Source organism: Neovison vison, chromosome 5 (genome assembly GCF_020171115.1).
Source record: "Neovison vison isolate M4711 chromosome 5, ASM_NN_V1, whole genome shotgun sequence".
Taxonomy (NCBI): domain Eukaryota; kingdom Metazoa; phylum Chordata; class Mammalia; order Carnivora; family Mustelidae; genus Neogale; species Neogale vison.
In genome coordinates, this window is record NC_058095.1 from 158224072 (window position 1) to 158241129 (window position 17058).

Genomic DNA, 17058 nt, shown 5'->3' on the forward strand with positions numbered 1-17058 from the left:
ATAAAGGGACAATTTGGAATATTGTCAGTAAAACTATCTTTAATAAAAGCCCTATGTGAATCTCATGCATCTTTTTAAAAGCCACATTTTAAGTAAGTTTTTTTTTCTGTTGTAATTTGTTATTAAAGTTTAAGATTTGCCCACAGCGTTTTGATCAGCTTTCTAATAATTAAGAGGTAAGTTAATCCCAAAGAAAAATGTTAACACTTTGATCCCAGGAAAATTTTTAAAAAGTTAAATATTAACACACATTTTGTTATAGATCATAAATTAAAAGAATGCCAATATTTTCACATGCCAGGTATTATATTGTTCATAATTTCTTAAATTCATGACAAATTTTCAACATCTTATAACTGTACAAGAGGATACATAATCTTTCTAAAACTTTTTTATGGGATCCATAAGGAAAAAAATTTAAAGAACACGATTACAGGAGCCTAATCTATTTGATGGGTGCTACAGCAGAGCCCAATGTGATAGGGTAGAAAATACTGGGGACTGTGAGAACAGAAAGCCAGCTTTTCCACAAACTTGTTTTGTTTTTTTTTTTTTTTTAGACATTTAAATTTACTTCAGAGAGAGTATGTGTGAGCGAGCAGGGGGAGGGACAGAGGGAGAGAGAAAATCTCAAGCAGACTCCACACTGAGCATGGAGGCCCATTGGGGCTCCATCCCAGGACCCCGAGATCACAACCTGAACCAAGATCAAGAGCGGGATGCTCGATGGACTAAGACTCCCTGGCAACCCATCATGAACTCTTTTTGTAACTCACTGCAGTCAGTTAACTTGTCTGGCTTTGTTTGCTCATTTGTAAAAGGACATGACTAGACCACGGTTCATTTTAAATGGGCCTATTTCATTCTGTCACTATATGCTCTACATTGGTTATCTTCTTAGGGTTTGTCCCTTTTCTTTCCTATCAATTTGAAGTTCTTCTCTAGAGGCAACATAAACACAGCCGGGAATAGGAAAGAAAGCATTGACTTTTCTACTTTTCCTCTCCATTAAAGAGAACACGGTTCTCCGAGATTTATAAAATGAGTGAATGGTCAAGTAATCATTAAAACACTCCGAGATTTATAAAATGAGTGAATGGTCAAGTAATCATTAAAACAACCCCACAGCCATTACAGGATTTTCTAAATCCTGCGGACTGGAAACTGGCAAAAACAGGGCTTCCCTTTCCATCAGGCATTTTAAAACTGAGGTCCATGGTAGAATCCAAGGGGCTCAAAAACTTGTGTCGGAAAAAGGGAAAAAAATATTATCTTTATTTTACTAACCCCTTAACTTTGTTTTCTTCAATTATAGATGTAGGCAATAAACAGAGTAGTATTAGCAGTTACTGTTTGTTACTTTCTCACCAATACAAGTCAGTTTCCCATCACAGTAGTTATTTTAGATATCTCAAAATACCGTTTATGCTCTTCACCATTTTGAAATTATGGGAGCTTATTTGCTTACGGTGCTAGTTCCTGTTATTTCATGGAAGGAAACACATATGTTATTACTATATATGCACATATATAAAAGTACTGCTATTGGTTTTAATATTTCTGACAACTATATGTCAACGTAATGTCCTTTGTACTCCTATGTATTTCATTTTATCTGTTTAAAAACACTGCTGGGAAGGGGGTCCCGAAGCCTCACCAGATTGCGAAAAGAGTCTTTGTTTGGCACAGGCGAAAAGGCTAAAGATTACTCGGGCGTGAATACAGACCTACAGATCACTACGGAACCCCACCCGTGCGGCCTGGAGCAATTGATAGTCACCGTCCACCTGAAAAACGGCAAACGGTGGCTCGATAAGTGAGTGAACCTTAAAGGAACAACGAGGAACTTCCATTTAAGGGGTAAAATTGTTTTTTAGAAATCTCAGAAGTCAAAGGTAAGTAATCAGCGAGGATAGGAGGGGCCCACTTCAGCCTCCCACTTCGTCAACTGCCTACGAGGCCAACTGAACGCCCAAGAAGCCACTTCCTGTCGCCCGAAGCTCGGGTCTATCCCCACCCCACAGGCTGCGATCAAAGGGGTAAACAGGAAGACCTACAGGGACACGCAAACCCTACACCACTGACACATTGAAACTTTCAAAAAATCTACGTCTGGGCAAATCGCCGATATCCCACGGCTCCAGGGACCCCGGCGTTCGAGAGCCCGCTTCCCTTCCTCGGGTCAGCGGGGGCTCCTGCAGCAGGTGACCCGAAACTTTCGTCCACGACTTCAAGTCCGGAAACCATCACTCGCCCCAAGCGAGTTCCAGCTACTCCCGGCTGGCGGCTCACCTCCTTCCCCGCCCCTCGGAGACTGCCCAGCTCGGGACACACGGAGCCCTCACTCGCAGCCGGCTCCGCTCCTAAACACCCCCGGGTTCCAGAACCGAAATCTCCACCAGGCTATTCTGACTCCGCCTCCTTCACTGCGGCCAGGGCAACACTCGGGCCCAGCTCCTAAGAGCGGCGCTTTGGCTTACGTAGCGGTAACGTGATTGGTCGCCTCCCCCTGGCGGGCCGGGATTGGTCGGCGTCCGGCCCCGCCCCTCGCCCCCGCCCAGGCCCGCGGCTGCCCGGGTGTCCTCGCGCCGCTCGTCCGCGCGCAGCTTGGCAGTTTGCCTCTTCCTCGTCCTCCAGCCTGCGTCCATGGCCACCGCCGCGGCCGAGGAGCCCTTCCCCTTCCACGGCCTCCTGCCCAAGAAAGAGACCGGGGCCGCCTCCTTCCTCTGTCGCTACCCGGAGTATGACGGGCGGGGGGTGCTCATCGCGGTCCTGGACACTGGGGTCGACCCGGGGGCTCCGGGCATGCAGGTGCGGCAGCCGCCGAGGGCCCGGGCGCGGGGGCGCGGGCGGCGGGTCGGCCGGCGACGCGGAGGGGACGCCGCCTCGGAGCCCCGCAGGCCAGGCCGAACCCCGCTCTGCGGCTGAGCGGGAGCCGGCGCCGGGAGGAGGCGGCGGGCAGGGCGGGCGGGGGGCTCGCGCTGGGCCGTCATCCCGGCCCAGACAAAAGCGGCGTGCCCGGCGCGGCTGGCCGGGGCGCCTGGGTCCGCCTTTTGCCCAGGAATCCCCTTCCTGCCCAGGGGTGCGAGGTCCGGGCCCTCGGGCCCCGTTGCACCACGCCGCCTTCCTCCGCAGGTCCCTCGTGTCTCGCTCGGGCACCGGTCCCTGCCTGCGATTTTCAAGCGGGGATTTTTACGGTTTTTAGTATTGGTGGGGATGGGGGTGGGGAGGAAACAGAGAAGGGACAGATGACCCAACAGAACCTCATTTTCACTGGTGTCGTCCGGGAGATTTGGTTTGGGGCAGAATTGTTTGTGCTCCACATGGAAGCCGGGTTTCGAGAAGATAACTCGGTCAACTTCCGGAATTGTTTCCTCTGGTAGTTTTGTGTGTTCTATTTTTAAACCATCTTCTGCAATGTACTTGTTTAGGGTCATTGAAACGCATGGCTTCGTCTTTGTTTTACATAAGAACCTAATTTAGTTTGGTTTTGGCGAACTCTTCAGGCATTATTAAATTAGGCTTCTGTATTTATTTTTTTTAGCCTCAAAGTGTAAGACAGCACACTTTACGGTTTAAAAAAAAATTACTTAATTTTGCCTTAGGCACCTTTTGAATTCTTTATAAAGTACCATATCAAAAGGTAACTTGAAAAAAAATGTGTCTCTTGATGAAACGTATTCTAAGTCTGACTTTTGTAAATTTAGCCTTAGCCTCTTAGTGAGATGCAGTAAAAGATCACTGTCGTGGAGGATCCCTCTCTTAAAAAATCTAACCTGGCTAATCCTATGGTGCGCTGCTCTCCTTTTTGTCAGTCTTTCATCTGTGTATCTTATCCTCCTTTCTACACTAAACGCTTAAGTTTAATAACTCTCTTCCTCCCCCAGTACCCTCTGGCCTCTGGATCCTTTATGGTGCTTTCTCATAATTGAGGTAGCGTTTTTGGAGGTTAGGATGTCATGCTGGGGGGGAAAAGGGAACCGCTCTGGCGGACAGTATAGAATCCGTCTAGGAATCTTGCTTCCTCCTGTTAATTCTTGAGCTGCACTCTGGAGTGCCACACACCTCAGGCTGGCAGGGCCAGGAAGCGTTGGTGAATCAGAAGAGCAAGTGGTGTGTTCCTTGCCGGTAGCTCTAGTGGCACGGTTGTATTAATAACACTGAAGACTAATAGTGACAGCTATCCCCTCATTGAGCCTTTATTACAGAGCAGTAATGGTTTCCATTCTGTTGTAGTGTGTATTTACTTTTTATAGGGATAAGTAGGAGGAGAACAGCTGGGCTAAGTGTTTACCGGTTCTTTTGTCAGGATAATAAGAGGATCAGGAGAGTTTGGAGGAGGAGTGTCTCCGCAAAAATGCTTTTGTAGAACTTCCCAATCTGCGTATCATATTGTTCCATTATTCTCTGTAAAGTGGTAGCAGGTCTCATCCACAGTATTGCTATGAAAGTTGATTGAGAAGATTATTTACATGTGATTTTTTTAAGTGCTCAAGAGGGACGCCTGGGTGGCTCAGTGGGTTGCACGTCTGCCTTCCGCTTTCCTTCAGCTTGGGTCATGGTCCTAGGGTCCTGGGATCGAGCCCTGCATGGGGCTCTTTGCTCAGTGGGGAGCCAGCTTCTCCCTCTCCTGCGTGGAGCTCCCCATGCTTGTGCTCTCTGTCAAGGGAATGGATAAACTCTTAAAAAAAAAAAAAGTGCTTAAGGAAAGTGTTAAGTAAACACTAATTTTTTTTAAGCAGGTTTATTTAGAAAGAGTTGATACTGGAATTTAAATCAGCTGTCTAAAGGATAAATACACATTAGGTATTCGCATGTAATAACAAATGTTCAAGCAATATCTCTTCTAACAACTGTAACGGAAATATTGACATAAATATGGCCAGTTAAAAGAAATTTAGCAAGGTGGATTGCACATGTGAGGGAATTGTTAAGTTTTTTTTTTCCTGCTTTAGCAAATGTATTTTGTAGCTCTCTGTATACACTATTGAGATAAGAAGGTGGATAGAAATAAAAGGGAAGGAAAGAATGAAAAAAGAAGAAGAGGCCAAAGCGGACTTTTGGAAAGCCAGATGGGTCTGCGGAGAGGATTCGGGGCCCAATGAAACACTTGAGAGAAGGCAGTGGGGTGTCATTCTTCAGTGACTGCTTTGGCTCCAGCGCCCTTTTGTGACATCCACCTGGGCTTGTTAAAAGTCAAGGGGGGGCAGCATGAAAGGAGTAATAAGTAGGTAAATGATTACATCTTTCCTCAGCAAATAGCCAGGCCCCTGCCAGGGGTCTAAGGTTGAGTTGAAGGATGTCCTCTGCAAGTGTCAGCAAGACTGGGGGAGGGGGAGGGAGTGGGGAGAGCTGGCTTCGGGGCCAGGGTGGCACTTACATTGCCCTCGGAAAGAATATGCAGTAGGCAGTTGGTTCCCTGCCACCAGTTTTCTCTTTGCTCCGTCCTTCACATTACCAAATTATTTTCCTAAAAAAAAAAAAAAGAAAGAAAAGAAACACCTTCTGTAACACCCTTGTTTAATACAAAGCAAGACTTTTTAAATTTTGATGTCTTCGTTGCCTTTGCTTAAATATTCCAAAATCTGAATTTCGTGTAGCGCTTCACCCTCCAGCTTGACCTCCCCATGGTGCTTTGGTTCTGCCTTTCCCCTCCCCACTTCTGTCCACCCCACTGTTAACCCTTTGCTTCCACCTTGAACAGTCCACCCTTTCCGCAACATCTAAGTTAATCTGCCTGCAAGACTTCCACCCTCACCTGCAAACTCCTGCCTAATCCTTTAAGACCCACCTGGGTTTAGCTTTTGGGATATCTGCTGATTTCATTCAGACCCCCAGCATATATTTACATGTGTGTGTCCACCACTGTGTTAGGCCCTGAGGTTTCGAGATGAACAGGGTCAGTTCGTGCCCACAGTTATTTGCGTGTTTTTCTTTTTTGCTCTCCTAGCAATGTGTCCAGATTCCCCCACACATCACCTAGAATATTCCATTTTAGTATTTCTGTTTACATAACCTCTTTTCATACATGAGTTCAAATTCTTTGACAGCATATATCCAGATTCATTTTGTATGAAATGTACTTATAACATTAAATATTTTTGCTGAATGGAAAAAAGTCTATATGTGTGCACAGTATATGTAATTTCCTCATGGAGAAAAAATGTTTTGGGGAAGAAGGTTACAAGTGGTTCTATAAAAATTTTTCTGTTTTTACATTTAGTAAAATACTTGAGCACAGTAAGTCAGTTATCACATATATATAATTGGTTGCTAATATTAGATGCTATGCAGTTGATTTTAATTTTTATTATCTTTCTCTTGGTTAGTCTTCCTGAATTTCCCCAAGCTGCATTTTGTGTCCTAAATGTTTTCATAGATACTGTCCTTACCTTTTTTATTTATTGTCCTATGTTGTAGTTATGGCTTTGCTCATTTGTTTTCCAGCTGGATTGTAAGCTCTCTGAAAGTAGAGCCTGTCCGATTCATTCAGTAGACGTGCTCTGATGGTAGACCGTTATTGAGAATAATAGTCATAATAATAGTATTTGCTTAAGAAATATCTTCCCTTGCTTAAAATAATATTTTCAGGTAAATACTTATACATTCACTTTGTTTTGTTGGGGATGATTTGCAGTTCCCCTCCCCCCTTTCTTTTGACCCTCTAATGTTGAATGACTATTTCTCTCCCACCTCACCAGCACCTGGACCATAATCAATTCAGTGGAGACACAAAGTAATTCAGATTCTTGACATTTGGGGAAAACCTTTGGGCAGTTTCTGCTTTGTCCAGCCAGCATAGCCCTGTAAGCACTTCTCAGTCCCCCACCCCAGTACATGGACTGTATTACTACCTTAGCTCTACTCACAGCTCTGGCAGTGGTTCAGTCCCTCTTTGCCTTGTAATATAATCCCCCTCCCCCTGCTTCCCCGGCACAAAAGATGAGGGATTTCGTTTTGGATGGTGGTAGTTCAGTTTCCTTCTCCCAAAGCTCCATTGCAAATTCCTCAGCTGGTTTGGCTTTTTTAAAACCTCTTCTTCCTAACCCCAAACTCCCTCTTCTGTCTTACTGTCTCCAGTGAGTGGTTGCCTTTACCTAATGGTAAAGAAAGAGACATAGAGATAGAAAATTGCATATATAAGGATCTTTAATGAAAGAGAGATGCTAACAAGTAAAGCTTGTGGCAATAATGGATAGTAAATAAGTCACTAAATCCCGTTAGGCTTTCTTCCTTTGCTCATACACTGATAATGAGGTTTCTAATGAGAGAGATCTATGTCTGGCTTGTTAGTGATCTCTTGTGATTCTTGATCTCAGGTCACTGAAGTTGTTTGCTCATTGAATGAGGAGATAGAGATAGGTGATTGTGTTCATGGTGCTATGGCCTAGCTTTCAAATTACATACTACCTTGGACTACTTTTTGAACTCAGTTGTTTTCTTAAATTCTTAGTACCTGATTTAGTTAGTTTTAATTTTATGGGGGAATATTAGCTTCCTCTTGTTTCCATTTTTTATTTTGGTAGATTTTCTTACATTTTCCTTCATTATTTTATTTCTAAGGATATTTAGCCAATCCCTTCAAAATCAGTAACTGATTTAAGTTTCATCATAATCTTATCATAGTTTGGTATGACTTCCACAACAATGTTTTGGTGATGATTTTGAGCCTCCGGAATATATTACTTATTTTGTTACTAGTATAGACATTAGCATAAAAATTACTATACATTGAAAACAAAAAACAGCTACCCCAGGAAGGCCTCTCTGACCCCTGGTAATTCTATGACAGTGTTATTGGAATAAGATTTGGGACCCATCAAGAACCCCTTTGCTTCTGCCTCATAAAGAAAAACATGTTTGCCTTTTTTCCTCCACATGGTGACTTCCCCTGTTCCCGTCTTGGGTAACCCTTAAACTGCAGATCTTTAAAGACACTGCATTTGAGGGGTGTGGGTGGGAGGAAGCGATGCCTAGGAAGACACAGAAAGGGACACTAAGCTTGATCTTAGGAGTGTGAATTCTCCAGGAGGCAAAGGAGTTGGAAGATCCTATGCTTCTATGATACTCTGGGCATTTTCTCCATTGCCTTTTTTTTTTTCCTTGAGGGTAAGGGTCTTCTTGGTCGTCTTTTTTTCAGTCTTTATGTCTCCATCCCTGATTTCCTGCTAATAATTCAGTATATATATCTTGAATGCTAGATACTTCCTTTGCGAGGCTAGCCCAGAAGTGATTTTTCCAACAAAAGCAGTATGAAAATACAGTACTGCTGTTACCTATAGCAGTCAGCGTGGCCCAAATGAAAATTTGAGGACTGACCAAGAAATCGTGCCGTAAGAAAATCACTCTTAATACTATAAATTGGTGTCAGATCATTCATCATTGAATATGTATTGAGTACCAACTAGGCAGTGCTAGGTTTGGGGGAATTTGGTGAGTAAAATAGACATAGCCCTTCCCCTTAAAAGAGATTATCTTCTAATAGTGGAAATACATCAGAAGTCAGCTAGCTGTATAATTGCAAATTCTGTGAAGGAAACAAGGTATGGGGAGAAAGAATAAGATTCAGGTTTAGGGTGGCAGCTCCAGAAGAGGTCATCAGGGAGGCCTTTCTGAGGAGTGACAATTTTAGTCGAAAACTGGAAGATGAGATTGGGATGTCTGGGGACCAGCTGAAGGGCCATAGGATTCCAAGCGAAAGGACCGTGCGTGCCAAGTGGGAGGCAGGGAAGAGCTTCGCGCGTGGCAGGAAATGAAAGGAGGCCAGTGTGGTAGAGTGGTGCAGGCCCGGATGGGCAGGCCCGGTCTCTCAGAGGCTTTTGCAGTGAGCGTGTTGGCATCCGTTGCAGGGTACCGCGTGGAGAACGGGCCTTGTACCGCTTGTTTGACTTGCTTGGGATGGGGGCCAGGAATGGGCCGTGGGAGGCCTGCAAGGAGCGTCACCATTACGAAGGCAAGGGGGTGGGGTGGGGAGAGAGTCAGGATCCTGGTGGCGAAAATCAAGGGGAGAAGGTGGACTTGAGCTGTGTTTTAGAGATAGAATGAAGAGGACTTCCTGACAGATTGGATGTAAAGAGTAAACTAGAATAAAGGATCAGAGAAGAAGGACTTTTAACTTTCTGGTTTGAGCAACTGGGAATGTATCAATTCCTGAGATGACAAAGCCTTGAGAGAAAGAAGTTTGAGTGTTAAGTTTGACCTTTGGACTAAGTTCCAATGCCAGTGAACATCCTATAATTACATGTCATTACATGTTTTCTCCCTAAAGTTTTGTGCTTGTCCGGCCCAAAGCTCACCTTCTTCAGATCTTTTCTCAAATGTTACTTTCAGTGAGCTCTTTCTTGACCAACCTCGTGAAAGTTGAAATCCCCACACTACCTCCTTTTTCTGCCCGATTTTTCTCCATATTAATTATCACCATCTGGCATGTTATGTATTTGACATGTTTATTGACTGAGTAGAATATAAGATCTGTGAGATCAGGGACTTATGAGTATTGGTCACTTCTATGTGTGTCCCTACAGCAGCCTTAGTAAATGGTTAGTAAATATTTATTAACTGAATATATAAAATCACTTGAAGGATTCTGTGATGCTTTCCGTGACTAAATTTTTTGTATCTATCCCACTTTGACTTAAAACAATTCACTTTTCTTTCTTAATTGATGCAGATTTCATAGAGTATTTTATGTATGTGTATGCACATTGCACACACATGGGGTTAGCATTACTTTTTTAAGGATTAAAAAATTAAATCTGTAATTTCTGTTTTAATTATTTTAATTTTCAGGTTACAACCGATGGAAAACCAAAAATCATTGATATCATTGATACAACAGGAAGTGGTGATGTGAATACTGCTACAGTAGTAGAACCCAAAGATGGTGAGATTGTTGGTCTTTCAGGAAGAGTGCTCAAGGTTAGAACTTTAATCTTTTTTATTGATTTTTTTTTTTTTTACCTTCTTTTATACTACTGCCTCAAAGTGTCTTATGGTTTTAGCTTATGTTTGGTGTCTTATGTTTTAGCTTATGTTTAGCTTATGTTAGCTTGTTCTTTAATAAATTACCTCCAAAACTTCATGGTTTAAATTAACTAATATTTATTATCTCACAGTTTCTGTGAGTCCATAATTTGGGTGTGACTTAGCTGGGTGCCTCTTGTTTAAGATCTCTCCTGAGGTTACTGTAGGCCAGGGCTGTGGTTTCATCGGAGGGCTCAGCCCAAGTGGGGAAGGGGAGTCTGTTCCAAGCTTGCTCAGGTAGTTACGGATAGGCTTTGGTTCCTTTCCATGGGGCTGTGTCATATCATGCAGCTGTCTTCCCCCTGGGTGAGTAATCCAAGAAAAAGAGTGCCCAAGATGGAGACCATGGTCTTTTCACAAATTAATTTTGGAATTGACATCCCATCACATCTGCCATTTTGTTTTCAGTAGAAATGAGCCATGAGATCCAACACATGCTTAAGAGGAAAGGGATTTAACTGAGAGCGTGAATACCAAGAAGTGGAGGTCATTGGGGCCATCTTAGAAAAATTTGTTTTGTTTGTTTGTTTGTTTGATAGTGAGCCTAAAATTGGGATATATTTTTCAATGTGATTGCCAAATTCTAAAAACTTTAAGTTTCGGATAGAAAGGTAGGAAAATTGACCAATTGTAGTTTTGCCTTCATCTTTTCCTGGTCCTTCTGAGAAGTAGGAACATGAAATATTTAGGCTTTAATAATTGTGGACTTAAGTGATGGGCTTTGTGTTACTCTTTGTACTGGGTAGAAAGTTAAGCTAACTTGAAAAATGATAAGGATACTAAAAGCAGTTGATGAGATGTTAACTAATGAGCTTGTCAGATGTCAAAAATTTGATTGTGATTCATCTTATCTTTTAAACCAATAAGCAGAATTAGTTTGAAAGATGAATTTGTGTTTATCTGTGTCTAAAGAGCTGTATGAAACTCTGCCCATCTTTTACCATCTATCTGAATCATGTTTAGGCATTGTCTTCTGGCTAAGATTGTTGTGGCAGCATATTAGTTTTCTGTGCTACATCATGAGTTAACACATATTCAGTGCCTTAGAGCCACATACAATCCTGCATTTATTATCTTGCTGTGTCCTTGGGTCAGGAATCTGGCTTTTCATGGCTCTGTGCTGTTTCTCAGAAGACTGTAATGAGGTGTTGTTTAGAACTGTGGTCTCTCTCTACTGAGGCTCAGGATCCTCTTCCAAGTTCATTTGATAGTTGGAAGAAATCATTTTTCTTGCACCCGTAGAACTCAAAACTGCTTGCTTTAAGGCCAGCTAGAGAATCTCTTTGATCCTCAGGATGGCCCTAGTCTCTCTTTTAAGGACCTCACCTGCTTAGGTCAGGTCAGGTCCACCAGGGTAATGTCCTCTTTGATTAAATTGGTCACCTGATTAGACACCTTAATTGTATATTCAAAATCCCTTCTCCTTTCCAATATTATAATAACACAGTCACAGTTCCAATAGTCGTAGACCCGGCCTTCACTGAGGGGAGAGGACTGACTGTACAAGGGCATGGGGTGTCTTTAGAATCTGTCTACCACGGGCAGGAAGCAGGCATTAACATCCAGGTTTTGCTTCCTTTTCCATGTGTTATGGACTGAATTGTTTGTATGACCCCAAAAGTCATATGTTGAAGCTCTGATACCCGATTCTGTGGTATTTGGAGATGGTGTTAGGGCTGGATGAGGTCATGAGTGTGAGGCTCTCGTGAGGCAGTTAGTCTCTGCTGTCTTTTCTCTGCCGTGTGAGGACTTGGTGAGAAAACTGCACCTGCAAGTCAGGAAGAATCTCCCCTCTTCCTGAGTCTGGTGTTTTCTCAGGCTAGTTTCTCCCACTGCTTTTGCCATTCTTTCATCTAGAACTCCTGTTAATTGGGCAGTGGACCTCTTGAGTTGGTCTTCCAATTTTCTTGTGTTTTTCCACCTTTTCTTCATTACTTTCATTTGCTTTTTTCCTTCCTGAAAGATTTCTGAGATTTCTCAGTATTCTTTTCTAGCCCTCATATTGAATTTTGTTAAATTTTGCTTCTTATTTTTAAATGAAATTCCGCTCATACTCACTTAGCGTATTTTTGTGTCATGTATGCAACATTTTATCTGTGAGAATATTGTCTAAAATTTTTTTTCTAGTTTACTTTTTATGCACCTTTCTCTTCCTCCCATTCCGTTTTTCCCTTTCCTTTTCTCCTTTTTTCTTTACCTCTTCCCTCTTCCCTTTCTCCTCCTCTTTGCCTCCTCCTTCCTTGTGCTCTGCTTTCTACCTGAGAGCTTTTCCCATGTTATGTAGCTCTCCTCTCTGACCCTTGGTTAGCAGGGCGCATGACAATGATGGAAGTGCTCTCTGTTTGTGCGGGGTCTTGGGGTGAGGGCAGCGGTGCTGTCGTGGTGGACCCTTAGTGGCAGTTTACAGCATACGTATTCCCAGTGGGTTGTCTGGCCTGGGTTTTGAGGAGAGAGTGAGAGAGAAGCCTGGCTGTATTCAGGGGCTCACACTTAGTGCCCAGATCTCTTGCAGAATCTTCTGTATGTCTCCCCTCACCCCTCTGCTGTGTGAACCTCTCTAGAAAGCTGACATTTCAACATCTCTCTGGTTCCATGTCCAGTTGCCTGGCTTGTCCGGTTTGGGCAGGATGTGGGACGGGCAGCAGGAGTCTGGTTGTTCCTCATACAGACTTTCTTTCCCCCAGTCTTTTTGGTGTCAGCTCCCATCTCCGTCAGTACACAACATACCCAATAAGTGTTCAGCTCATTTTTTTCAAGGATGTGCAGATGTTCGGGTGTGTTACAGTGGTCATTAAAAAGCAGACTGTCATTAGTCTTGCAGACTGTTGGTCTTGAAGCCTCAAAAGAAGACTGTCATGCAGCCATGGCCCCGCATGCGGTAGTGACTTCTTTCCTCTCACTGCTGTGCAAGATGCCGTGGTGTGCATGCACCCCTTCCGTCCACTCTACTGCTCGTGAACAGTTAGCTGTTTCCAGTTCGGGAGGCACTAACAGCTCTTTAGAGGATACTCTTGTGTACATGTTTTGTGCATGTGTGTATAGGTAATTCCAGGATGTGTACCTAGGAGTGGAATTGCTGACTCATAGAGATACAACTTGACCAGGTGATGCCTAACAGATTTTCCAAGTATTTGCACTTAAAATGCATTTCCACTAGCAGTGTAAAAGGATTTCAATAGTTGCACAGCTAACACTTCGTATTCTTAGGCTCTTTAATCTTTGCGAATATGCTGGGAATCTGAGTATATGATGTTGTGGTTTTAATATTTATTTTTTTAATGACGAATAAGATTGAGCTGCTTTCCCTATGTTGATTAGACATTTAGATTTCCTCTTTTGTAAAGTGCCTGTTAAGTCCATTTGCCCTCTTTGTTGCTCCTGAGCTGTTTTCTTTCTCACTACATTGTAGGATTCCATTACACTTTCTAAGTACCTGTCCTCTGATGGGATGTGTGTGGTATCTTTTCCCATTCTGTATATCTATTTTCACTTCCCTTATGGTGTCCTTGGATAAGCAGATGTTCTTAAATTTAATATATTTGGATATTAGTCTTTTGCCTTTTGGTGAGGACTTTTTATGTCTTAAAACATCCTTCTGACCCCGAGAGCATGAAGATATGATCCTCTTTAATTTTTTGAATACTTTCACCATATTTCATTTCATGTTCCAGAATTCATTGGAATTGGTTTTAGGCTTAGTTCAAAACAGGAATCCTGGATCCTCTTTTCCATCTGAAGACCAGTTGCCCCAACACCCACCACCACAATTTCCCATAAATTTTCAGTGGTGCCTTTTACTTTGCAACCTTTAAAATAGGGGTGATACAGCTTCTGAGTATCATTTCCAGTTCTCTGTGCCCTTTGGGTGTTTGTTTTTTTTTTCTCCTTTTGTAATTTTCTAATTTTAGTAGACATTTGGAAGGGAGCATGGTGCTTTTTAAATTCTACCACATCCAACTTAAAGTTGGTTTTTAAATCATCAATATTTAGTCTTATATAAAAATCAAGTCTAGGCATAAGAACGACTTGACTGAATTTGGTCCCATATTTAGATGGCAGGGGTAGCTAAAGGAGTGTGCTGGCTTTGCCATGAGGCTGACCGGCTGAAACATAGTTTGAAGTCAAGAAAAACAAAACAAAACAAATTACTGCCTGGAACATTAGCACTCATGATGGCATTTGGCTTGTTAAGAAAATGCTCAATTCATTAGGCATCCCCTCTTTAAAAGAGTCTGGGAAAAGAGATGTAATTAGTAATAAAAAAAATTCTGTTTCTCATATGAAAATCCGCTGATTCCATTATGGTATTAACCTTAGACCTGCCAGTTATTTTACCAGCAAACATGAGTTTGTTGAGGAATAGCAGAGAATTGCAGTCTGAAGCAAGTAGCCTGGGGCAAAGTCCTAGGCAAGTCCCCGCCCAGAACAGAAGAGAGGACCACTGTTTTATACAGAGGACAGAGGAAAGCGGGGAAGCTGGAAGGGCTTTACAAACAGAAAGTCCACTCGGGTTTGCTGTCTCCTGTTCAGGCGGTGTTGTAGTATCCACTCGCAAGGCCCAGTCTCCTTCTCTTGGGTCAGCAACTGATGAGGAGGGTAGGGCATGAGAGCGCCCCCTGCTGGCTGTTGTGACTGTATTCGAACCAAGATTTCTTTTCATCAATTTTCACAGTAGTTACCATGTAATAAAATCATTTTAAAGATATCTGCTTAAGATGGTCAAAATATAAAGCTTTGAAACTTAAAAGAGACTGAAAATAAGTTCGTATGTATGAAATACTCAAATAGGCGAAATGACATATTCCATAGTTGCCTCATAGAGTAAAATTACCTTTACTCAAAATTGGTTAATGCTAGATAGCAGAACCGTGATTATAACATTTATTTTTTACTTTCCTTAGTTTAATTTTTTGTAACCAACCAGTCTGCCTTTACTGTGAGGAAGATACATAGTAGTGATTTGAGAAGTATCTGGGTATGTGGACCCTAGAGATTTTGATCTCATTTTTTAAAATTTATTTATTTATTTTCAGAAAAACAGTATTCATTATTTTTTTCACCACACCCAGTGCTCCATGCAATCCGTGCCCTCTAAAATACCCACCACCTGGTACCCCAACTTCCCACCCCCCCGCCACTTCAAGCCCCTCAGATTGTTTTTCAGAGTCCATAGTCTCTCATGATTCACCTCCCCTTCCAATTTACCCCAACTCCCTTCTCCTCTCTAACACCCCTTGTCCTCCATGATATTTGTTATGCTCCACAAATAAGTGAAACCATATGATAATTGACTCTCTCTGCTTGACTTACTTCACTCAGCATAATCTCTTCCAGTCCCGTCCATGTTGCTACAAAAGTTGGATATTCGTCCTTTCTGATGGAGGCAATAATACTCCATAGTGTATATGGACCACCCTTATCCATTCGTCCATTGAAGGGCATCTTGGTTCTTTCCATAGTTTGGCGACCGTGGCCATTGCTGCTATAAACATTGGGGTACAGATGACCCTTCTTTTCACGACATCTGTATCTTTGGGGTAAATACCCAGGAGTGCAATTGCAGGGTCATAGGGAAGTTCTATTTTTAATTTCTTGAGGAATCTCCACACTGTTCTCCAAAGAGGCTGCACCCAACTTGCATTCCCACCAACTGTGGAAGAGGGTTCCCCTTTCTCCACATCCTCTCCAACACTTGTTGTTTCCTGTTTTGTTAATTTTGGCCATTCTAACTGGTGTAAGGTGATATCGCAATGTGGTTTTAATTTGAATCTCCCTGAGGGCTAGTGATGATGAACATTTTTTCATGTGTCTGATAGCCATTTGTATGTCTTGATTGGAGAAGTGTCTGTTCATATCTTCTGCCCATTTTTTGATATGTTTGCCTGTTTCGTGTGTGTTGAGTTTGAGGAGCTCATTATAGATCCTGGATATCAACCTTTTGTCTGTACGGTCATTTGCAAATATCTTCTTCCATTCTGTGGGTTGCCTCTTTGTTTTTTTGATTGATCTCATTTATAATTAAATATACATGAAGTCTCATGGATTATTTTCATTGTATTATATATAATGTAAGTAATTTGGTTAAATATGTGTTAGCGCCTGCTTATCTTACACTTGTTTTAATGAGTTACTCCATTTACTCCTTCAGCATTTCACAACCTTTTGTAATCTCCTTGTGCAAAGAAGTTGCCACTAGCCCAGAGTTACCTGATCTGTGTAGTGGGACACGTGTGGTGAAATAGTCTTTGAATGTGCCAGCTAGTGACTACTTACCTTTTTGTTGTTGTTGCAACACTGTATTGTTGTTATGTTACAGGCTATAGCAAGGACATTAAAGTTAGAGAACAGGGATTGTTCTCTAAAAGAGGTTGGTAAGTTTTGAATGAAAAGCAGTAGTTTATATGCCAACAATATGTAAAATTTCATATACTCCAGACATCCATTTGATTCCAGAAATAATTATTGATATAGGCAGGCTTTTAAAAAATCAGTAGATCTTTGAAGTTCTGTGAATGGCATTTTTATCTCTACTTAGTTGTGAGAAAATTTCATCCATAAGTTTCTCACCTGGGGAATAATTTGATGAGCGACATGGAGGTGAGCCAGTTAAAAGTACTGCGCAAGTGAGAATTGATGAGTCATCTAAGTCTGAGTGGTTGATAGTTCAACCTCATGATTTATACACGTTTGAAAGCTGTTTCTAATCGCGGGTCCTGTGATTACAAAAAGTGTGAATATTCCACATTTTCTTGGTGGACATTTGAAGTGGATTAATGCTCAGTATATGTGCAAATCATAAGGTAGGGATCATTTTCTTCCTTTTACATGAAGTAGGAACCTGTGGGTCGGTTAGTGGGAGAGTTTGGATTCATAGCCAGGTTTACCTACAGCACATGACCTTTACACTGAGTTTTTTGGTATCTGTGATAGAGCTAGATTCTAGCTTTCTTTTCACCCTTCCTGCAGTTTGGACAAGCAGTTTGATTTATTTATTTATTTATTTATTTATTTTGTTTGTTTGCTTTTTCCATTTGT

The 17058-nt window shown here is 42.2% G+C and overlaps 1 protein-coding gene across 6 annotated transcripts in view; it reads left to right on the forward strand.

The window, feature by feature from the left end:
• Positions 1–2578: 2578 nt before the first annotated feature.
• The window catches only part of TPP2 (tripeptidyl peptidase 2), a 69927-nt gene continuing 55447 nt past the window's right edge, over positions 2579–17058 (forward strand). For all 6 annotated transcript variants that reach the window (XR_006384704.1, XR_006384705.1, XM_044250055.1 and 3 more), the window contains exons 1-2: positions 2579–2811; positions 9790–9918. Coding sequence is in view for 4 of the 6 variants with exons in the window: in XM_044250055.1 (XP_044105990.1) it covers positions 2647–2811; positions 9790–9918 (294 nt within the window). In the remaining 2 variants the exon portion in view is untranslated. The remainder of the gene's footprint in view (positions 2812–9789; positions 9919–17058) is intronic.